Source organism: Tamandua tetradactyla, chromosome 14, assembly GCF_023851605.1.
Source record: "Tamandua tetradactyla isolate mTamTet1 chromosome 14, mTamTet1.pri, whole genome shotgun sequence".
NCBI classification, from domain to species: Eukaryota; Metazoa; Chordata; class Mammalia; order Pilosa; family Myrmecophagidae; genus Tamandua; species Tamandua tetradactyla.
The window spans coordinates 54,867,097-54,891,664 of NC_135340.1; the positions used below are offsets into that span (position 1 = coordinate 54,867,097).

The window sequence follows — 24,568 nt, forward strand, 5'->3', positions numbered from 1 at the left end:
AACTTATGGGACGCAGCAAAGGCAGTGCTAAGAGGGAAATTTATTGCCCTAAATGCCTTTATCAGAAAAGAAGAAAAGGCAAAAATGCAGGAATTAACTGTCCACTTGGAAGAACTGGAGAAAGAACAGCAAACTAATCCCAAAGCAAGCAAAAGGAAAGAAATAACAAAGGTTAGAGCAGAAATAAATGAAATTGAAAACATGAAAACAATAGAGAAAATCAATAAGACCAGAAGTTGGTTCTATGAGAAAATCAACAAGATTGATGGGCCCTTAGCAAGATTGACAAAAAGAAGAAGAGAGAGGATGCAAATAAATAAGATAAGAAATGAAAGAGGAGACATAACTACTGACCTCACAGAAATAAAGGAGGTAATAACAGGATACTATGAACAACTTTACGCTAATAAATACAACAATTTAGAAGAAATGGACAGGTTCCTGGAAAGACATGAACAACCAACTTTGACTCAAGAAGAAATAGACGACCTCAACAAACCAATCACAAGTAAAGAGATTGAATTAGTTATTCAAAAGCTCCCTAAAAAGAAAAGTCCAGGACCAGACGGCTTCACATGTGAATTCTATCAAACGTTCCAGAAAGAATTAGTACCTACTCTCCTCAAACTCTTCAACAAAATCGAAGTGGAGGGAAAACTACCTAATTCATTCTATGAAGCCAACATCACCCTCATACCAAAACCAGGCAAAGATATTACAAAAAAAGAAAACTACAGACCAATCTCTCTAATGAATACAGATGCAAAAATCCTCAATAAAATTCTAGCAAATCGTATCCAACAACACATTAAAAGAATTATACATCATGACCAAGTAGGATTCATCCCAGGTATGCAAGGATGGTTCAACATAAGAAAATCAATTAATGTAATACACCATATCAACAAATCAAAGCAGAAAAATCACATGATCATCTCAATTGATGCAGAGAAGGCATTTGACAAGATTCAACATCCTTTCCTGCTGAAAACACTTCAAAAGATAGGAATACAAGGGAACTTCCTTAAAATGATAGAGGGAATATATGAAAAACCCACAGCTAATATCATCCTCAATGGGGAAAAATTGAAAACTTTCCCCCTAAGATCAGGAACAAGACAAGGATGTCCACTATCACCACTATTATTCAACATTGTGTTGGAAGTTCTAGCCAGAGCAATTAGGCAAGAAAAAGAAATACAAGGCATCAAAATTGGAAAGGAAGAAGTAAAACTATCACTGTTTGCAGACGATATGATATTATATGTAGAAAACCCAGAAAAATCCACAACAAAACTACTAGAGCTAATAAATGAGTACAGCAAAGTAGCAGGCGACAAGATCAACATTCAAAAATCTGTAGCTTTTCTATACACTAGTAATGAGCAAGCTGAGGCGGAAATCAAGAAACGAATCCCATTTACAATCGCAACTAAAAGAATAAAATACCTACGAATAAATTTAACCAAAGAGACAAAAAACCTATATAAAGAAAACTACAAAAAACTGTTAAAAGAAATCACAGAAGACCTAAATAGATGGAAGGGCATACCGTGTTCATGGATTGGAAGACTAAATATAGTTAAGATGTCAATCCTACCTAAATTGATTTACAGATTCAATGCAATACCAATCAAAATCCCAACAACTTATTTTTCAGAAATAGAAAAACCAATAAGCAAATTTATCTGGAAGGGCAGGGTGCCCCGAATTGCTAAAAACATCTTGAGGAAAAAAAACGAAGCTGGAGGTCTCGCGCTGCCTGACTTTAAGGCATACTATGAAGCCACAGTGGTCAAAACAGCATGGTATTGGCATAAAGATAGATATATCGACCAATGGAATCGAATAGAGTGCTCAGATATAGACCCTCTCATCTATGGACATTTGATCTTTGATAAGGCAGTCAAGCCAACTCACCTGGGACAGAGCAGTCTCTTCAATAAATGGTGCCTAGAGAACTGGATATCCATATGCAAAAGAATGAAAAAAGACCCATCTCTCACACCCTATACAAAAGTTAACTCAAAATGGATCAAAGATCTAAACATTAGGTCTAAGACCATAAAACAGATAGAGGAAAATGTTGGGAGATATCTTATGGATCTTACAACTGGAGGTGGTTTTATGGACCTTAAACCTAAAGCAAGAACACTGAAGAAGGAAATAAATAAATGGGAGCTCCTCAAAATTAAACACTTTTGTGCATCAGAGAACTTCATCAAGAAAGTAGAAAGACAGCCTACACAATGGGAGACAATATTTGGAAACGACATATCAGATAAAGGTCTAGTATCCAGAATTTATAAAGAGATTGTTCATCTCAACAACAAAAAGACAGCCAACCCAATTACAAAATGGGAAAAAGACTTGAACAGACACCTCTCAGAAGAGGAAATACGGATGGCCAAGAGGCACATGAAGAGATGCTCAATGTCCCTGGCCATTAGAGAAATGCAAATCAAAACCACAATGAGATATCATCTCACACCCACCAGAATGGCCATTATCAACAAAACAGAAAATGACAAGTGCTGGAGAGGATGCGGAGAAAGAGGCACACTTATCCACTGTTGGTGGGAATGTCAAAGGGTGCAACCACTGTGGAAGGCAGTTTGGCGGTTCCTCAAAAAGCTGAATATAGAATTGCCATACGACCCAGCAATACCATTGCTAGGTATCTACTCAAAGGACTTAAGGGCAAAGACACAAACGGACATTTGCACAACAATGTTTATAGCAGCGTTGTTTGCAATTGCAAAGAGATGGAAACAGCCAAAATCTCCATCAACAGAAGAGTGGCTAAACAAACTGTGGTATATACATACGATGGAATATTATGCAGCTTTAAGACAAGATAAACTTATGAACCATGTAATAACATGGATGGACCTAGAGAATATTATGCTGAGTGAATCCAGCCAAAAACTAAAGGACAAATACTGTATGGTCCCACTGATGTGAACAGACATTCGAGAATAAACTTGAAATATGTCATTGGTAACAGAGTTCAGCAGGAGTTAGAAACAGGGTAAGACAATGGGTAATTGAAGCTGAAGGGATACAGACTGTGCAACAGGACTAGATACAAAAACTCAAAAATGGACAGCACAATAATACCTACCTAATTGTAAAGTAATCATGTTAAAATACTGAATGAAGCTGCATCTGAGCTATAGGGTTTTTTTTTGTTTTTGTTTGCTTGTTGGTTTGTTTGTTGTTGTTGTTTTTTACTATTACTACTACTTTTATTTCTTTTCTTTATATTAACATTTTATATCTTTTTCTGTTGTGTTGCTAGTTCCTCTAAACTGATGCAAATGTACTAAGAAACAATGATCATGCATCTATGTGATGATGTTAAGGATTAAAAAAAAAAAAAAAAATGCTCAGTGATAAAAATATGAATAGACATTATTTTCCAAAGAGCAAATACAGATGGCTAAAAAGCACATGAAAAGATGCCCATTTTCATCAGTATAAGGGGACTGCAGATCAGGACTACAATGAGATACCGCCTCACACCTGTAAGAATGGCTGCTGTTAAACAAACAGGAAATTACAAATGTTGGAGAAGATGTGGAGAAATTGGGACACTTAGACACTGATGATGGGGATGTATAATGTACAGCTGCTATGGAAGACAATTTGGAGGTTCCTCAGAAATTAAATATTGAATTTCCCTATGACCCTGCAATACCACTGGTGTTCACATCTGCATTATCTACAATTGCCAAAAGATGGAAACAATCCAGGTGCCCATCAACAGATGAGTGGATAAACAAAATGTAATTTGTGTGTGTATATATATATATATATATATATATATATATATATATATATACACACACACACATGATGGAATATTATGCAGCAGTAAGACTGAAATGATGTCCTGAAACATATGACAATGTGGATGAACCTTGAGGACATAATCCTGAATGAAATAAGCCAGACACAAAAGGACAGATACTGTATGATTTCGTTATTATGACCTTGGTAAAGGTAATGTCAGAGGTTATACTGTAGAATACAGCAGACCTAGAGATACACAGAAGCTGGACACGGAGGGAAAGTGACTCAAAGAGGTTGAATCTAAATGCAAGGAAATGGATAAAAGTGATAACTAATTAGCAGGTTTATAAGTAGTATTGCCATACTGAAAGTGAATATGACTGAAAGGGGATGTACAGTGCAATGTATCCCAATGATTACATTTATGATTTTAAATAAATTCTCACATGAACTATTTCAATGGTTCGATAGTAGACATGGAGTCAATGGTAGAGGGATACAGGGGGAAAACTAAAAATGCATGCTATGGCCAATAGTGAACAGGCAGTCAGAGAGTACAAATGGTCATAGTTTGCTAAACCCCAATCAACATCAGTCCTGTTGTCTCTTAAGAGCACATAAGCTTGAACTGAGACTCTATAAAGTTTTCGTGCACTAGGTTTGCCTCCTTGAGAGTTCCTAGGTCAGATAAATCCTGAAACTGAGAAGGACCAGTTTCTCCAAGATTATAAATTAATTGCATCCTCCTATCCTTCAGTGTGAACATCCCTTCTTAACATGAAAAAATCAGAGCGGGCATTCTCAAAGGATCTCTATATAGTGGGAGAGTGATTAACAGAGAGGGAGGAGGTATAACAGAGAAAATGGGATTTAACAAATGAGTATGGCTACTGAATCGCTATATTAATATATCTTCTAGCCTCCAGTGTTTTGAAGCAGCTTGAAGGACAAATGTCAGATGATGGAATGGTAGCCCATGACAAAGTTTGGGACCTGTTCTGTAGCTGCTTATTGAAGGGTACTTTGAAAATTATTGCTTTCCTTTTCTTTTTTTTTTTAAGTGTGCAGTCAGCATTACAGTTATATACCACTATGGCTGATTGTGGGAATCTAGTTCCATAGAGAACAGTCATTAATGAACACTTCCAAGGAAATAAACAAGAAAGCAGAGATACTTCTGTTGTTCTTTTGATGGTAATGGATTTTCATTGGTACATCATTTTCTTATTACAAACAGGGACTATGTTGTCAAGATATGTGATATGGGCACTAGGAAAATGCAATGTGAAAAAACAATTTTTGAAAGGCAAGAAGCCAGAAATACAGGCATTATAGACAAGGATTTTGTGGATAGAGAATACTAGCTATCTTTATTGCTAGTGAAACTTTGTGCCTAGTTTCTTTTATTAAACTTATCTCAAATGAAACAAGAAACATTCCAATGAAAAAATAGAGAAACCTGATTTTAGAAAGTTTTATCTACAAAGATATAGGAAGGCTATTTTAGAAGACCATTCATTAAAAAATAAATTGTGAGATATAACTAAACCCTAGGATTAGAACCATATTCTACCATGAACTAGAAAGTAAGCAACATACAAGCTTGTGTTTAATTGCTTCCCAATCGTTTTATCTTAGTTTTCCTCTTCCAACTTGATTATAGGTTCCTCTCTAGAATGTGATATATCTTTTGCATACTTCACTGTCCTTTGCTTAGTCCTGGACAATTATTGCTACTCGAATACAATACTTAAGTTCTGAGAAGTTGGGCAGTTATGTTCTATACTTGGAAGAAGAGACATAATGATCCAGTAGTTAGCTCATTAAAAATAAAGGTGTTTTTTGTTGTTTTGTTTTACCTCAGAGCACTTCGCAGGGACTAACTTGATAGGCAAAAAGGTCGAGTCTTATCCAATCTCGCCCTTGATAAATTTGAAATTGTTTAGTAACATAGGTCATTACTAAAGGAAAGCTGATGGTTGTAATAACTTTTACTTGAAATTTTGAGAATGTACACAGTTTTGATAGTTAAGTGGCATTTTGAAAGTATTTAATATTTAGAATTTAAGAAACTCTGATGTCTGTATCTGTAGATTTTTTCCTTGCTTGCTTTCATTTTAAATTGATTTATGAAACATTGTACAAATAGGCTTTATGATGATTATTTAGATATTTTATTTAAATATGCCTATGAATAAACTAATTAAGATATCTATTTTTGGTGGTCAAGATTTTCCTATGTTAATTGTAAAAACATTTGTATCTTTATATTTTCCTGAAATCAGGAAAATGTTCAGTAACATAAGTCATTACTATAGCAACATTGATATTTGTAATAACTTTCAACTTATGTTGAACTTTCAACTTATGTTCTGAGAACATTCACATTTTTGACAGCTGATCAATGGCATTTAAGTCAGTGTTTAATATTTAGAATTTAGGAAACTCTGATATCTGAAATTATAGATTTTTTCCTTGTTACCTTAATTTTAAATTGATTTAGGAAACTTACTGTGCAAACACAGGTTTTAGACTATTTGGATACTTTATTTAAATATGCCTATGGATAAGCTAACTAAGATATCCATTTTTTTTTTGGTACTTCTAAGTGTATTATTCATTCTCTTACATAAAAAATATTTAAAAAGAACAAAGCTGATTGGGTCAGGACTAAGGTAAATCAGAACACAGGGGTCCAGAAAACATCGTTTGTCATAGAACTTCACCTCCCCTATGTGACCAAAGGAAGAGAGATTTTTCTCCAAAACCTTAATTTTCTGTCACACATAATCTAACTCATCCTTTCTGGAAAGATCATTTAAAAAACCCAAACACATGGAGCCCAGGATGGGAATGCAAGCTTGCAATTCTGTATAGCTTAATGTACTGCTCAGATACATCCCAGAGTACATTGGGCAGATAATTAAAAAGTATTGGCACAAAAATAAAAAATAAAAACAACAGCAACAACAAAAAGTATTGGCAAAGTCCCTTGAGGGATGGGAAGAAAAATATGAAGCTTAAGCTTTAACACCAGAGAAACCCCTGATACTGTCTCAAACATTAGGGACTCTCAAGTCAACAGGCCAAACCCTTAATCTTGAGGCTTGCTCTTGTGAGGTTTATTTCTGTAGCAGAAAAGCTAAGTCTACCTGTAGTTATGTCTAAGATTTACTTTCAGAGGACCTCTTTTGTTGCTCAGATGTAGCCTCTCTCTTTCTAAGTCCAACTCTGAAAGTAAAATCATTAACCTCCCCACTATGTAGAACATGACATCCAGGGGTGAAAACTCTCTGGCAATGTGTGATATGAACTCCAGGGAGGAGACAGGTCCTGGCACTGTGGGATCGACAAGGTCTACCTGACCAAATGCAGGAAAAGAAATGTAACAAAATAAGGTATCTTTGGTAAGAGAGTTCAAGTAGAGTTGAGAGGCTATTCTGGAGGCTACTATTATATATGCTTCAGCCAGATATTGCTATTTACCATGGTTTGCCAAACACCAAAATCATTCCTGTCAACCATAAAGAATACCTAGGGCTCCATCTGAGATTTTACAAAAGTTTAATTCACTATGATTACTGTCCAGAAACCTACAACCACCAGAGGGGTTCCTAAGCCAGATAAGTCCTGAAACCTCAGGGGCCAGCCTATCCAGAACATCAACTAGTACCCCCTATCCCATATTATCCACAGCCCTTTCCAACAGGAAAAAGTTAGAAAGGGCATAGTCCAAATACCCTCAAAGACTGGGAGAAAGATCAAAGGAGAAGGAGGAGTTATAAAAGAGAACATAGTATTTCACAAATGAGTATGACTGCTGAATCATTATATCGATATTTCTTTTCGTCTCCAGTATCTTGGGGCAGCTAGAAGTAAAAACCTAAAATTGTGGAACTGTAACCTATTCCAAACTATTAAACTGTCCTGTAACTACTCACTACAATGTACTTTGAAACTTATTACTTTTTTCCTATATATTTCACAATTTAAAAAAAACTGAAAATGGATTGCAGGGGAAGATGGCAGAATAGGATAGGTCGAGTTCACCCTCTGCTCCAAGGAATAGCTAGAGAAGGGATGGGAAAGCAACTGAGATGGTAATTCCAGGGTGTAAGTGACTCAGAAGGGTCTTCTATACCACATAGGGAAGCCCCGATTGCAAAAGCTGAAGAACTGAGATGCAAAGAACCGGAGACTGTCTGGCTGGTGCAAGCAGCCTAGCCTGTGCCCCTTTCCAAATGGAAGCCCAGAGCCCTCAGGGGTGCACAGATGGGAAGATGGGGACTAGGAATGCTCTGCCTCTGTGTCCCCCATGCTGCACCCTGCTCCAGCACACCAAGGTGTGCCTGAACTGCACCACATACCCACAGCCCCCACACTGCACCTCTACAATCCTGTGACCTGCACCCCATGATCACAGGCACCAGCACAGCGTCCCCAACCTGAGCCTATACCTGTGCTGCAATACATCAACGTACTGTTGTGCCCTGCCCACAGAGATTAAAGATGTTGTAGACCAAATAAAAAATATACTAGAGACACACAACAGCAGATATGAAGAGGCAGAAGAAAGAATAAATGAACTAGAGGACAGGACAACTAATTACAAGCACACAAAAGAGCAGATGGCAAAAAAGATGGAAAAAATTGAATGGGATTTCAGGGAAATGATTGACAAAATAAAGTGCACAAATATAAGAATCACTGGTGTCCCAGGAGAAGTGAAGAGGATGTAATGGGGGAAAACTTCCCAACTCTTATAAAGGACATAAATATGCAAATCAAAGACTCCCAATGAACTCCAAGTAGAATAAATCCAAATAGGCCTTGCCCAAGACACATAATAATCAATCTGTCAAATATTGAAGAGAAGAGGAAAATCCTGAAAGCAGCAAGAGAAAAACAATCTACTATATTCAAGGGAAACCACATAAGACTGAGTTCAGACTACTCAACAGGCACTTTGGAAGTGAGAATGCTGTGGTATATTTAAGATCCTGAAAGAGAAAGACTTCCAGCCAAGAATTCTGTACCCAGCCAAATCATCCTTCAAAATTGCAGAAAAGGGCGGGCAATGGTGGCACAGTGGCAGAATTTTTGCCTGCCATACTGGAGATCTGGGTTCAATTCCTGGTGCTAACCAATGCCAAAAAGAAAAAAGAAAGAAACTGTGGGAGAGATTAAAATTTTCACAGATGAACAAATCCAGAAAGAATCTGTCAACAAGAGACTGACCCTACAAGACATACTAAAGGGAGTTCTGCCAACTGAAAAAAAAAAAGGGAGAAGGAGGTCTGGAGGAGGGCACAGAATTAAACAGTACTAGTAAGGGTAACTTAAAGGATAAAAAGAGATAGAGGGGGCACTGCAATGGTGGTTCAGTGGCAGAATTCTTGCCTGCCATGCCAGAGACCTGGTTTCAATTCCTGGAGCTTGCCCATGCGAAAAAAAAAGAGAGAGAGAAGGAAAAGAATATATGGATCTGAAAACAAAATTCAAAGGATAAGATGGTGGATTCAAGAAACGCCTTTTTAAAACCACAAGAAATTGCTAAAAGAAATCACAAAAGACCTAAATAAATGGAAGGGCATACCGTGTTCATGGATTGGAAGACTAAATATAGTTAAGAGGTCAATTCTACCTAAATTGATCTGTAGATTCAATGCAATACCAATTAAAATCCCCAAAACTTACTTTTCAGAAGTAGAAAACCCAATAACCAAATTTATCTGGAAGGGCAGTATGCCCCGAATAGCTAAAAATATCCTGAAAAAAAAAAAATGAAGTCGGAGGTCTCACGCTACTTGACTTTAAGACATATTACAAAGCTACAGTGGTCAAAACAGCATGGTACTGGCATAAAGATAGATATACTGACCAACGGAATCGAATAGAGTGTTCAGATATAGACTCTCTCATCTATGAACAATTGATCTTTAATGAGGCAGTCAAGCCAACTCACTTGGGACAGAACAGTCTCTTCAATAAATGGTGCCTAGAAAACTGGATATCCACATGCAAACGAATGAAAGAGGACCCATATCTCACACCCTATACAAAAATTAACTCAACTCCTACTGCCCACCACCACACCTCCAGCTTTTCTCTCTCTTCTAATCTTCCTTTTTCACAGCTGAGCAGGTACACAGTCAGGGCATCTCCAGGCTTTGGTGTGGGGTGGGGGCTGATACTCAGCCCAACCAGGCCTGGAGATAGATCAGAAGCTGAGTGAGGACTTCCCAGAGAGAACAAACGGGCATTAGTTTCCCCAAGTTCATCTTTTTGAGAGTTCCAATGTGTGTTCAACTCAGTTTTCAGCTGGTAATGACCATCTTGGGGATCGTGACTCCTTACAATAAAACTCTTGGGGTTACTAGAGCTTACTGTCTCACTGCTATTTGGTCTGAAGTGGGTTTGGCCACTGAGAACAGTAAAATTTAAATAAAAACGGAGGCCCAAACTTGTCAAGGGAATGAGTTTTGTGTTGTCCTCCTTTTGGAATTTAGTCAACGACCCGGTAAATTAATTTTTCTGTGTCTGTTCCCTTATAAAATAAACAAGCTAATCTCACAGCTGCTCTCCTACCTCCTGGGGATATTGTGAAGATAAGGATCCAGCAGATGGGGGCTACACAACCTGGGCGTGGAAATGAGGGGGAATAACACGCCACACTGCAGACATGGGAACAAAGGATTCCTTGTGGGTGTCTGGCCCAGTGAATGGCTGCTCTGGTCATGTGAACAAAGAAAGGGGAAAACTGGCTTTCATATTTCCCTTTCCATCTCAGATTAAAAATTAGATTAAGAACATGCAAGAGACCTGGACCATGCAACTCCCGCCCCCCCCCCCCAAAAAAAGTTTAAGAAGCAGGTCCATTTAAAGGGGACTTTGCCTGGAAAAGACAGCAAAATGAGGCTTTTTGCTATAGAAGGAAGTTGGGGAACATCTACTAAGAAAAACCACAGGTTCTGATGCATGGCTCAGCCATTTTGCTTTGCTGGGCTGCAGTCTCTACATTTATGGGATAGACCAGATGATCAATTCTTACCAGGTGTTAAATTAAAACTCTATGGTGACTTCCTGAAAGATGGCGGCTTAGTAAGACGCGCGGATCTTAGTTTCGTCTCCAGGACACCTACTAGGGGAGTAGAAACGATACAGAAAGCGCCCAAAGCCACAACAGAGATAAAAAAGACAGCGTACCCCATCCTGGAACGGCTGGCTGGCTGAGAGAAGCAGCTCGGGTGAGATCGCCGAGGCGCGCGGGCCTTACCGGGCGGGGTGGCAAGCGGCCGGAGTTACTCCCTTCCCCCTTCCCGGGCCGGTTGGGAGAATTGGAGAGGTGGTCCCCTGAAACCAAGGCGACTGGCGCCCACACCACGCAGCCCCCCGGACTAACTGAGAGAATTGGATCGGAAACCCCCAGGCTGCGGAGAACGATGACGGATGGGGGAGGCCCCTTCCAAACCCGTGACTCCCGGGGAACGTGCACTCTCTCGGGCGGGCCGCTGCCGCTGGCGCCCTCCCGCCACGCTTGTCGCCCAGGGCCGACTAGGAAATTCTGACGGGCTCTTTCCCGGGCTGCGGCGAACAGCAACCCTCCCTGCGTTCGGACACCCTCCCTGCGTTCGGACCCCGGCCGGCTCAAGCCGCTTCGGCTAGCGAACCCCCAGGACGGCGAGAGTTTTCCAAAGTTTAAGGTCCCACAGCACCTTTTACTGGTGGGACCCGCAGACAAACGTGTGCCACGAGCGCCACCTACTGGGCAGGATAAGAAAAACAGAACCCAGAGATTTCACAGAAAAATATTACAACCTTGCTGGGTCCAACACCAAGAGAAATCTGAATAAATGCCCAGACGCCAGCAGCAGAAGATAACTGTCCACGCTCAAAAGATTGAGAATATGGCCCAGTCAAAGGAACAAACCAATAGCTCAAATGAGACACAAGAGCTGAGACAACTAATGCTGAATATACGAACAGAAATGGAAAACCTCTTCAAAAATGAAATCGATAAATTGAGGGAGGACATGAAGAGGACATGGGCTGAACATAAAGAAGAAATAGAAAAACTGAAAAAACAAATCGCAGAACTTATGGAAGTGAAGGATAAAGTAGCAAACATAGAAAAAATAATGGATAGCTACAATGATAGATTTAAAGAGACAGAAGATAGAATTAGTGATTTGGAGGATGGAACATCTGAATTCCAAAAAGAAACAGAAACTATAGGGAAAAGAATGGAGAAATTTGAACAGGGTATCAGGGAACTCAAGGACAATATGAACCGCACAAATATACGTGTTGTGGGTGTCCCAGAAGGAGAAGAGAAGGGAAAAGGAGGAGAAAAACTAATGGAAGAAATTTTCACTGAAAATTTCCCAACTCTTATGAAAGACCTAAAATTACAGATCCAAGAAGTACAGCGCACCCCAAAGAGATTAGACCCAAATAGGCGTTCTCCAAGACACTTACTAGTTAGAATGTCAGAGGTCAAAGAGAAAGAGAAGATCTTGAAAGCAGCAAGAGAAAAACAATCCATTACATACAAGGGAAACCCAATAAGATTTTGTGTAGATTTCTCAGCAGAAACCATGGAAGCTAGAAGACAGTGGGATGATATATTTAAAATACTAAAAGAGAAAAACTGCCAACCAAGACTCCTATATCCAGCAAAATTATCCTTCAAAAATGAGGGAGAAATTAAAACATTCTCAGACAAAAAGTCACTGAAAGAATTTGTGACCAAGAGACCAGCTCTGCAAGAAATACTAAAGGGAGCACTAGAGTCAGATACAAAAAGACAGAAGAGAGAGATATGGAAAAGAGTGTAGAAAGAAGGAAAATCAGATATGATATATATAATACAAAAGGCAAAATGTTAGAGGAAAATATTATCCAAACAGTAATAACACTAAATGTCAATGGACTGAATTCCCCAATCAAAAGACATAGATTGGCAGAATGGATTAAAAAACAGGATCCTTCGATATGCTGTCTACAGGAAACACATCTTAGACCCAAAGATAAACATAGGTTGAAAGTGAAAGGTTGGGAAAAGATATTTCATGCAAATAACAACCAGAAAAGAGCAGGAGTGGCTATACTAATATCCAACAAATTAGACTTCAAATGTAAAACAGTTAAAAGAGACAAAGAAGGACACTATATACTAATAAAAGGAACAATTAAACAAGAAGACATAACAATCATAAATATTTACGCACCGAATCAGAATGCCCCAAAATATGTGAGGAATATACTGCAAACACTGAAAAGGGAAATAGACTCATATACCATAATAGTTGGAGACTTCAACTCACCACTCTCATCAAGGGACAGAACATCTAGACAGAGGATCAACAAAGAAATAGAGAATCTGAATATTACTATAAATGAACTAGACTTAATAGACATTTATAGGACATTACATCCCACAACAGCAGGATACACCTTTTTCTCAAGTGCTCATGGATCATTCTCAAAGATAGACCATATGCTGGGTCACAAAGCAAGTCTTAACAAATTTAAAAAGATTGAAATCTTACACAACACTTTCTCGGACCATAAAGGAATGATGTTGGAAATCAATAATAGGCAGAGTGCCAGAAAATTCACAAATACGTGGAGGCTCAACAACACACTCCTAAACAACGACTGGGTCAAAGAAGAAATTGCAAGAGAAATTAGCAAATACCTCGAGGCGAATGAAAATGAAAACACAACATATCAAAACTTATGGGACGCAGCAAAGGCAGTGCTAAGAGGGAAATTTATTGCTCTAAATGCCTATATCAGAAAAGAAGAAAAGGCAAAAATTCAGGAATTAACTATCCATTTGGAAGAACTGGAGAAAGAACAGCAAGCTAACCCCAAAGCAAGCAAAAGGAAAGAAATAACAAAGATTAGAGCACAAATAAATGAAATTGAAAACATGAAAACAATAGAGAAAATCAATAAGGCCAGAAGTTGGTTCTATGAGAAAATCAATAAGGTTGATGGGCCCTTAGCAAGATTGACAAAAAGAAGAAGAGAGAGGATGCAAATAAATAAGATCAGAAATGGAAGAGGAGACATAACTACTGACCTCACAGAAATAAAGGAGGTAATAACAGGATACTATGAACAACTTTACGCTAATAAATACAACAATTTAGAGGAAATGGACGGGTTCCTGGAAAGACATGAACAACCAACTTTGACTCAAGAAGACATAGATGACCTCAACAAACCAATCACAAGTAAAGAAATTGAATCAGTCATTCAAAAGCTTCCTAAAAAGAAAATCCAGGACCAGATGGCTTCACATGTGAATTCTACCAAACGTTCCAGAAAGAATTAGTACCAATTCTCTTCAAACTCTTTAAAAAAATCGAAGTGGAGGGAAAACTACCTAATTCATTCTATGAAGCCAACATCACCCTCATACCAAAACCAGGCAAAGATATTACAAAAAAAGAAAACTACAGACCAATCTCTCTAATGAATACAGATGCAAAAATCCTCAATAAAATTCTAGCAAATCGTATCCAACAACACATTAAAAGAATTATACATCATGACCAAGTAGGATTCATCCCAGGTATGCAAGGATGGTTCAACATAAGAAAATCAATTAATGTAATACACCATATCAACAAATCAAAGCAGAAAAATCACATGATCATCTCAATTGATGCAGAGAAGGCATTCGACAAGATTCAACATCCTTTCCTGTTGAAAACACTTCAAAAGATAGGAATACAAGGGAACTTCCTTAAAATGATAGAGGGAATATATGAAAAACCCACAGCTAATATCATCCTCAATGGGGAAAAATTGAAAACTTTCCCCCTAAGATCAGGAACAAGACAAGGATGTCCACTATCACCACTATTATTCAACATTGTGTTGGAGGTTCTAGCCAGAGCAATTAGACAAGAAAAAGAAATACAAGGCATCAAAATTGGAAAGGAAGAAGTAAAACGATCACTGTTTGCAGACGATATGATACTATACGTCGAAAACCCGGAAAAATCCACAACAAAACTACTAGAGCTAATAAATGAGTACAGCAAAGTAGCAGGTTACAAGATCAACATTCAAAAATCTGTAGCATTTCTAGGGCGGGCCGCGGTGGCTCAGCGGGCAAAGTGCTTGCCTGCTATGCCGGAGGACCTCGGTTCGATTCCCGGCCCCAGCCCATGTAACGAAAACGGAGAAACAAAATACAATAAAAAAACAAGAAAATGTTTAAAAGATGTTTCCCTTTCTTCCTCTCTTCCTTCCTTCTATCCTTCCTTCCTTCTCTCTGTCTTTCCTTAAAAAAAAAAAAAAAAATCTGTAGCATTTCTATACACTAGTAAGGAACAAGCTGAGGGGGAAATCAAGAAACGAATGCCATTCACAATTGCAACTAAAAGAATAAAATACCTAGGAATAAATTTAACTAAAGAGACAAAAAACCTATATAAAGAAAACTACAAAAAACTGCTAAAAGAAATCACAGAAGACCTAAATAGATGGAAGGGCATACCGTGTTCATGGATTGGAAGACTAAATATAGTTAAGATGTCAATCCTACCTAAATTGATTTACAGATTCAATGCAATACCAATCAAAATCCCAACAACTTATTTTTCAGAAATAGAAAAACCAATAAGCAAATTTATCTGGAAGGGCAGGGTGCCCCGAATTGCTAAAAACATCTTGAGGAAAAAAAACGAAGCTGGAGGTCTCGCGCTGCCTGACTTTAAGGCATATTATGAAGCCACAGTGGTCAAAACAGCATGGTATTGGCATAAAGATAGATATATCGACCAATGGAATCGAATAGAGTGCTCAGATATAGACCCTCTCATCTATGGACATTTGATCTTTGATAAGGCAGTCAAGCCAACTCACCTGGGACAGAACAGTCTCTTCAATAAATGGTGCCTAGAGAACTGGATATCCATATGCAAAAGAATGAAAGAAGACCCATCTCTCACACCCTATACAAAAGTTAACTCAAAATGGATCAAAGATCTAAACATTAGGTCTAAGACCATAAAACAGTTAGAGGAAAATGTTGGGAGATATCTTATGGATCTTACAACTGGAGGCGGTTTTATGAACCTTAAACCTAAAGCAAGAGCACTGAAGAAGGAAATAAATAAATGGGAACTCCTCAAAATTAAACACTTTTGTGCATCAAAGAACTTCATCAAGAAAGTAGAAAGACAGCCATCACAATGGGAGACAATATTTGGAAATGATATATCAGATAAAGGTCTAGTATCCAGAATTTATAAAGAGATTGTTCATCTCAACAACAAAAAGACAGCCAACCCAATTACAAAATGGGAAAAAGACTTGAACAGACACCTCTCAGAAGAGGAAATACGGATGGCCAAGAGGCACATGAAGAGATGCTCAATGTCCCTGGCCATTAGAGAAATGCAAATCAAAACCACAATGAGATATCATCTCACACCCACCAGAATGGCCATTATCAACAAAACAGAAAATGACAAGTGCTGGAGAGGATGCGGAGAAAGAGGCACACTTATCCACTGTTGGTGGGAATGTCAAAGGGTGCAACCACTGTGGAAGGCAGTTTGGCGGTTCCTCAAAAAGCTGAATATAGAATTGCCATACGACCCAGCAATACCATTGCTGGGAATCTACTCAAAGGAATTAAGGGCAAAAACTCAAACGGACATTTGCACACCAATGTTTATAGCAGCGTTATTTACAATTGCAAAGAGATGGAAACAGCCGAAATCTCCATCAACAGAAGAGTGGCTAAACAAACTGTGGTATATACATACGATGGAATATTATGCAGCTTTAAGACAAGATAAACTTATGAACCATGTAATAACATGGATGGACCTAGAGAATATTATGCTGAGTGAATCCAGCCAAAAACTAAAGGACAAATACTGTATGGTCCCACTGATGTGAACGGACATTCGAGAATAAACTTGAAATATGTCATTGGTAACAGAGTTCAGCAGGAGTTAGAAACAGGGTAAGACAATGGGTAATTGAAGCTGAAGGGATACAGACTGTGCAACAGGACTAGATACAAAAACTCAAAAATGGACAGCACAATAATACCTAATTGTAAAGTAATCATGTTAAAACACTGAATGAAGCTGCATCTGAGCTATAGGTTTTTGTTTTGTTTTGTTTTGTTTTGTTTTGATTTTACTATTATTACTTTTATTTTTTTCTCTATATTAACATTCTATATCTTTTTCGGTTATGTTGCTAGTTCTTCTAAACCAATGCAAATGTACTAAGAAATGATGATCATGCATCTATGTGATGATGTTAAGAATTAATGATTGCATGTGTAGAATGGTATGATCTCTAAATGTTGGGTTAATTTCTTTTTTTCCGTTAATTAAAAAAAAAAAAAAAAAGAGAAGGGATAATTGGAGATGAAGGGATACAGACTGTACAACGGGACTGGATATAAAAACTCAGAAATGGACAGCACAATACTACCCAATTGTAATGCAATTATGTTAAAACACTGAATGAAGCTGCATGTGAGGTATAGGTTTTTTGTTTTTGTTTTTTTTGTTTTTTTTTCTTTCTATTATTGTTTTAATTCTTATTCTGTTGTCTTTTTATTTCTTTTTCTAAATCGATGCAAATGTACTAAGAAATGATGAATATGCAACTATGTGATGTTATTAAGAATTACTGATTGTACATGTAGATTGGAATGATTTCTAATTGTTTTGTTAATTCTTTTTTTAATTAATAAAAAAAATGTTTATTTAGTACAAAATTTATATTTTGACTACTGCATTTCCTAATATAACTTATATAGATGGGTTAACTGAACACCATAAGTACATGGAACCTTGAGTAGGGCATGAGATTTTATAGGATTATCCAGTGTGATGCCCTAATAAATCCCAGATTGATTTGAACAGTGAATAAAGAAGCATTTGCAAAGTCCCCTTGGGGGAATGGCAAGAAAGGGAGAAAATTCAAGTTCCCCATTTGGAGAATTCCTAATATTCTCCTCAACAGTGGGAACAACCAAATCCCAAGCAGTGGGGACAACCAAGTCAATAGGCCAGGCTCTCAATATTGGGGTTTGTTCATGTGAAACTTATTCCCGCAGTGGATAGGCTAAGCCTACTTAAAATTAGGCCTAAGAGTCACTCCCAGAGAACCTCTTTTGTTGCTCAGATGTGGCCTATCTCTCTCTCAGCCAAGCGGCAAGCAGACTTACTGCCCTCCCCCCTCTACATGGGACACGACTCCCATGGGTGTAAACCTCCCTGGCAACATGAAATCCTAGAATGAGCTGGGACTCAGCATCAAGGCATTCAGAAAACCTCAACCAAAAGGGAGGAGAGAGAGGTAAGACAAAGTGTCAACGGCCGAGAGATTCCAAACGAGTCAAGAGGTTATCCCGGAGAGTGAAATCCACCATCCTGCTAGCTGGTCTGCCCGCCCCTTCTTCCTTCTCCCCCAACCCTCGCCCCCTCCCCCACGGGTGCTATCCGCTGCCTTCCGCCCTCTCTACCCCCCCATCCCCAGGTGACGGGGGTGAGTTCAGGAAGCCGAGACCCCGAGGAACCCAGCAGGGTCACCATTTGCAGCGCAACATGGCAGGAGCTGGAGGAGGGAATGATATTCAGTGGTGTTTTTCTCAGGTGAAAGGAGCAGTAGAAAATGATGTAGCAGAAGCAGATATAATTTCTACAGTAGAATTCAATCATTCTGGAGAATTACTGGCAACAGGAGATAAAGGTGGTAGAGTTGTCATCTTTCAACAGGAGCAGAAGAACAAAATCCAGTCTCATAGCAGAGGAGAATATAATGTTTACAGCACCTTCCAGAGCCATGAACCAGTTTGACTACTTGAAAAGTTTAGAAATAGAAGAGAAGATCAACAAAATTAGGTGGTTGCCCCAGAAAAATGCTGCTCAGTTTTTATTGTCTACCAATGATAAAACAATAAAATTATGGAAAATCAGTGAAAGGGACAAAAGACCAGAAGGATATAACTTGAAAGAGGAAGATGGAAGGTATAGAGATCCTACTACAGTTACTACACTACGGGTACCAGTCTTTAGGCCCATGGATCTAATGGTTGAAGTCAGTCCACGAAGAATATTTGCCAATGCTCATACATATCACATCAACTCTATTTCTATAAATAGTGATTATGAAACATATTTATCTGCAGATGATTTGCGGATTAATCTTTGGCATCTGGAAATTACGGATAGAAGTTTCAATATTGTGGATATCAAACCTGCCAATATGGAAGAACTAACAGAGGTGATTACGGCAGCAGAATTCCATCCAAACAGCTGTAACACATTTGTATACAGCAGCAGTAAAGGAACTATTCGGTTATGTGACATGAGGGCATCTGCCCTCTGTGATAGGCATTCTAAACTGTTTGAAGAATCTGAAGATCCCAATAACAGGTCATTTTTTTCTGAAATAATCTCCTCTATTTCCGATGTAAAATTCAGCCATAGTGGTCGATATATGATGACTAGAGACTATTTGTCAGTCAAAATTTGGGACTTAAATATGGAAAACAGACCTGTGGAAACCTATCAGGTTCATGAATACCTCAGAAGTAAACTTTGTTCACTGTATGAAAATGACTGCATATTTGACAAATTTGAATGTTGTTGGAATGGATCTGACAGTGTTGTTATGACTGTATCTTATAATAATTTCTTCAGAATGTTTGACAGGAACACAAAGTGAGACATAACCCTAGAAGCATCACGGGAAAATAATAAACCTTGCACAGTTTTGAAGACACGCAAAGTTAGTGTAAGTGGCAAGCGAAAGAAAGATGAAATAAGTGTTGACAGCCTAGACTTCAACAAGAAAATACTTCATACAGCTTGGCACCCCAAGGAAAATATCATTGCTGTAGCAACTACAAACAATCTGTATATATTTCAAGACAAAGTGAATTAGGGTTGGCGTTCCTAGCAGAAGATCCCACTTCCTGCTTAGTTGAGATAGTTGAATCTAGTATTCGTACCTATAAAAGAGAGAGGTCCATTGTGGCACCCCTTTCCAGTGTTTAACAATGTGCCATTTGACAACACATTTTATAGCTACATGGAGAAAGCTCTGTGGATTCATCACTGTGTTGTTCTCCATGTCTGCTAGCCATTTAGGTAAGGGTAGGGCACTTTTAATTTAAATGACTTCTTGCACCATCTTGCCTAATGGACTAGATTGGACTGTATCAACATTGATTTACTCCACTTTTTATGCCTTCCATTGTGATGACGTCAAACACAGTGAAAGCCTTCAGTCATGCTATGGGATTTAATTGTGTATCCTCATTACTATATCATTTGTGGGGTACACCCCTTCCCCCCATTTTAAATTAAATACAGCTCATTCTTACTGTGGCTTGTAGCATTCCTCCTCTCTGGCCTCCTGGACTCCTTCCTTTCATCTCTCTTCCCCTTTACCTCCTCCACCCAGTCTTGATGGTGGTGTATTAAAAAAAAGAAAGAAAGCACACAAAATTAGTAGTCAGTTTGGGGTCAGTGGTAAAGGGGGTATATGTTCGAACAAATGTTTTTAATAGCAGTTGGCTGTAATCACTCCTTGCCATGTCTGGCACTGAAAATAAGGGGGAAAAAAACTACTGAATAAAAGTGACAAAGAACGGAGAATCTGGTTTTCTTTTTCTTTTGAATCTACCTCTTCAAACCAATATATTGTCTTACCCTTGGGCATAGAGAAATGAAATAAGCTTCCATTGTTTTATTGGTTATTTTTGTTAATTATTTTAACAAGTGTTCTTTTACATTGGAGGAGAGGTATTGGTTCTGTATGAACATGCTTTTAATATATATTGGTATTACTAAGGAGTGCACAATTTATAAAATGCTACTAAAGACTTTTTTTTTTTTACTGTAGTTAGGCGCGGGTATGGGGCACATATTGTATTTACACTTAACTATTTATCTGTTAATGAAATTGTTGTAAATGAGAACCAAATTTGTAGAACTTCATTTTTAAAACCATTTTACAGTGATTTCATTTTTGCCTTGCTAATAAGTCTAAGACTTAAAATACTTTTTTAATAAGTTAAAGCTTTTTTTGTTATTCAATCATACAACAAAATAAAATAGTATCGGGTGATTTACATAGATAAAATTTGACACTGCACTAGATACTTTTTTTTTTTTGTATTTTACTGCTATTAAATCTGAATGAAATGTACTTACCATAGATGCTTTTCTTCTATTTTTGGTTTTCCAAAACTATTATTAAAGACAAACTTTAAAGGCACAGTATCCAAAAAGTGCTTAATATACTCCAACAGTTGCCTCAAATAAAAATTTAGTAATCTATATATAACTACATTGTCCATAAGTGATGATACTTTATCCAAAGATGAAGAGTAGCCCTATTTTTAGAAGGTAGACTGTACCTTTGTCAATCTTGCAGAGCTTTAATTGAGGAAAAAAAATGGAGTTTATTTTTAAAAGATAAATTGAGTGGGCATTTATATTATTAAAGAATGTCAGTATATTTTGGTTGTGCAGTAATATAACAACCTTGAATTTTAGAGGACTGAGTGCTTATATGTTCACTATCTATTGTTCTATTCTTATCTTCAATAATGAAAAATGATTAAACAATTCAACCGTAATTCCCTCTACACTTATGCAAATATTATGCCTTGTAAATTAACATTTTTAGCACACAGGAGAAGTTTTATGAAATAAAATCTTGGACTCAACAAGTCTGAATTTGTATAAACACTAAAAAAAAAAGAGAGGTTATCCTGGAGGTTATTCTTAAGCATTATATCTCTTTTTAGTTTAAGAGAGGCCAGAGGCCTTACTATAGAGCTGTGTTCCAGTAGCCATGTTTCTTGAAGATGATTGTATAATGATATAGCTTTTGCAAGGTGACCGTGTGATTGTGAAAACCTTATGTGTGATGCTCCTTTTATCTATGATATGGGCAGATGAGTAAAAAATATGGATTAAAAATAAATAAATAATAGGGGGAACAAGTGTTAAAATAAATTGAGTGGATTGAAATTCTACTGATCAATGAATGAGAGTGGTAAGCATTATAGAAAAAAAATGGGGAACAAAGGTTAAAATATATTGGGTAGATGAAAATACTCATGGTCAATTAAAGGGAGGGATGGGGGTATGGTTTGTATGAATTTTTTCTTTTTGCTTGTTTTTCTGGAGTGATGCAAATGTTCTAAAATTTGATTATGGTGATAAATATTCAACTATGTGATGATATTGTGAGCCGCTGATTGTGCACCAAGTATGGAACATTCATATGTTGAGAATGCTCATGTTTGTATACTGTTTTGTTCTGTCAACAAAAATATAAAAAAAAATATGAGAAAACAGCATTTCAGTGAAAATTTAATGTTTTATCATTCCTTTCATTATTAGACTGATAAACACATATACTGAAAAGAGAGATAAATTTTGTATTATCCAGTAAACACTGACTATTCCTTAGAGAATACGTATTTCATATAAGAAAAAATGATTTATTAGTATTCATATAATATTACTCTATATAGGAATAGTAGTAGTTAATGTTAAGTCCAATTCTACTTTCAGATCACCCATGCATCTGCTGATCAGAACACAAATGATATATTGCCTTCTAATCCCAAAATTTATAGACAAAGATGTTTTTAGGAATAAATATTATGAAACTGGTAAGAACCTAATATAAGTTCTTAAAGCAAATAGCTAAGAAACCTCAAAAAAGACTCCTTAGTTTCTCATTTTCTAATAACAGCTTCACAAATCATTTTGAAAATCAATCTGGAGGTAAACATAATAAACAACATTTCCTCCTCATTCTTAAACTAGCCATTCTTGTGAAATGATCAAGCAGCACATGTTGGTGAGGATCACAAGAAAGCCTAAATCTGATACTGAAGCCCAAGTTCTGGATCAGTTTTCTGACTTGGACTGGTCAAGATTCACTTTCTTCAGAAGCTTCATTAGCGAATTTAAGTGAATATCTGTTAGCATTATCTTCTCTTTGAGCTGGAAAGAGAAATATATAGATATCAGAATGTCATAAATTTAACCCAAATTTCTGGTACATCAAATTAAAGCTACTTTCTCTAGTGATTGGAAACTGGAAATATATCAACACATTTTAGGAATACATTTGTTGCTTTTCTGAAAGAACTTTATACATCAAACCCAGAGAACAAGTGTCCTCGGATATAAAGTTTCACATTGAAAAAAAAAAAAGGTAAGCCATTACTGAGCTTCACTGTATCTTGTTCCCTTCCTTTCTACCACTGATCACCAGGTTTAAATCCAAAAATTGGGAAGGAAGACAACAATATAGTGACATAAGATAACTTTGTAGAGACAGAAGCGTCAATTAGATTTCCCCTCCTCCTTTTCAAAGTCAAGAATACAGCTTTTTAAATTTAATTCTGCAATTTCTTTTTTTTTTCGCATGTTCAATCTTTTTTAAGCAGTTTTACTGAGATATATTCATACACCATACAATCATCCAAAGTATATAATCAGTGGTTCACAATATCAACAAATGGTTGTGCATTCACCACAATAAATTTTAGAAAAAAAAAATCCCATACCCTTGATTCCCTACTATTACTGACCCTTATGCTATGAAATATCAATGATATGAAATATGAAATATTTTTATACTTTTATTAATCACATCACCCACAGTGTTCACTGTGTTATACAGTCCTATGTTTTATTCTCTAGCTGTAATTTTTTTGTCTTTGAACTATTTATCATGCACATCTTATAATAGCATATAATAGTTTTATCAATTTATCCTATTCCTTTTTGTCTCTGTACACTATTTTATTATAGATATACCATTTTTAACCATTCCCCTTTGGTAAGTCATTTCCAGTTATTGATTTTTTGTTTTCCTTTTTTCCTTTTTAATTAGAGAAGGGAGGGATTTACAGAAAAATCAGGAACATAATACAGAGTTCCCAGAAAATCTCCTCAAACACAGTTTTTCCAATAATTTAACACTTTGCATTAGTGTGGTACCTTTGTTACAACTGATAAAAGAAAATTATTATAATTGCACTACTAACTGTAGTCCATAGTTTACATCAGGGTACACTGTGTTCTACAGTCATATATTTATTTTTATTTTTATTCTACTAACATATATACAACCTAAAATTTCCCCTTTTGACCACATTCAAATATAGAATTCAATGGGGTTAAGTATATTAACAATGTTGTGCTACCATCATCAAAGCTGCTGGGAAACACCATATTAACAGAAAATCTGTACCAAGTAAGCATTAACCTCCATTCCTATGCTCACTAGCACCCTGGATTACCTGTATTCTAGTTTCTGATTCAATGAACTTGCATATTCTATTTATTTCATATCAGTCAGATCATACAGTATTTGTCCTTTTGTGTCTCGCTCATTTCACCCAACATGGTATCTTAAAATTCATCCACATTGACTGTGTGATTGTGAAAACCTTGTGTCTGATGCTCCTTTTATCTACCTCGTCAACAGACAAGTAAAACATATGGAATAAAAATAAATAATAGGGGAAACAAATGTTAAAATAAATTTAGTTTGAAATGCTGGTGATCAGTGAAAGGGAAGGGTAAGGGGTATGGAATGTATAATTTTTTTTCTGTTTTCATTTTATTTCTTTTTCTGAAAAAATTTAAAAATTAATAAAAAAAAGTTAAAAAAAAAAAGTTACACAGAGCGCACACACACAAAAATTCATCCACATTGTTGGGAGTATCAAAACTTC

At 37.0% G+C, this 24,568-nt stretch overlaps 1 protein-coding gene and 1 pseudogene across 3 annotated transcripts in view; one reads left to right on the plus strand and one right to left on the minus strand.

The window, feature by feature from the left end:
• OIP5 (Opa interacting protein 5) overlaps positions 1–24,568 on the minus strand; it is a 60,739-nt gene that overhangs the window by 13,584 nt on the left and 22,587 nt on the right. Inside the window, exon 5 of one of the 3 annotated variants that reach the window (XR_013162347.1) lies at positions 20,180–20,260. Coding sequence is in view for 2 of the 3 variants with exons in the window: in XM_077127507.1 (XP_076983622.1) it covers positions 22,728–22,823 (96 nt within the window). In the remaining variant the exon portion in view is untranslated. Of the gene's footprint in view, positions 1–18,978; positions 20,261–20,313; positions 22,824–24,568 lie in introns of those variants that run through there. The other 2 variants (XM_077127508.1, XM_077127507.1) reach the window with 2 other exon arrangements.
• LOC143655943 (serine/threonine-protein phosphatase 2A 55 kDa regulatory subunit B alpha isoform pseudogene) lies at positions 18,247–20,339 on the plus strand (annotated as a pseudogene).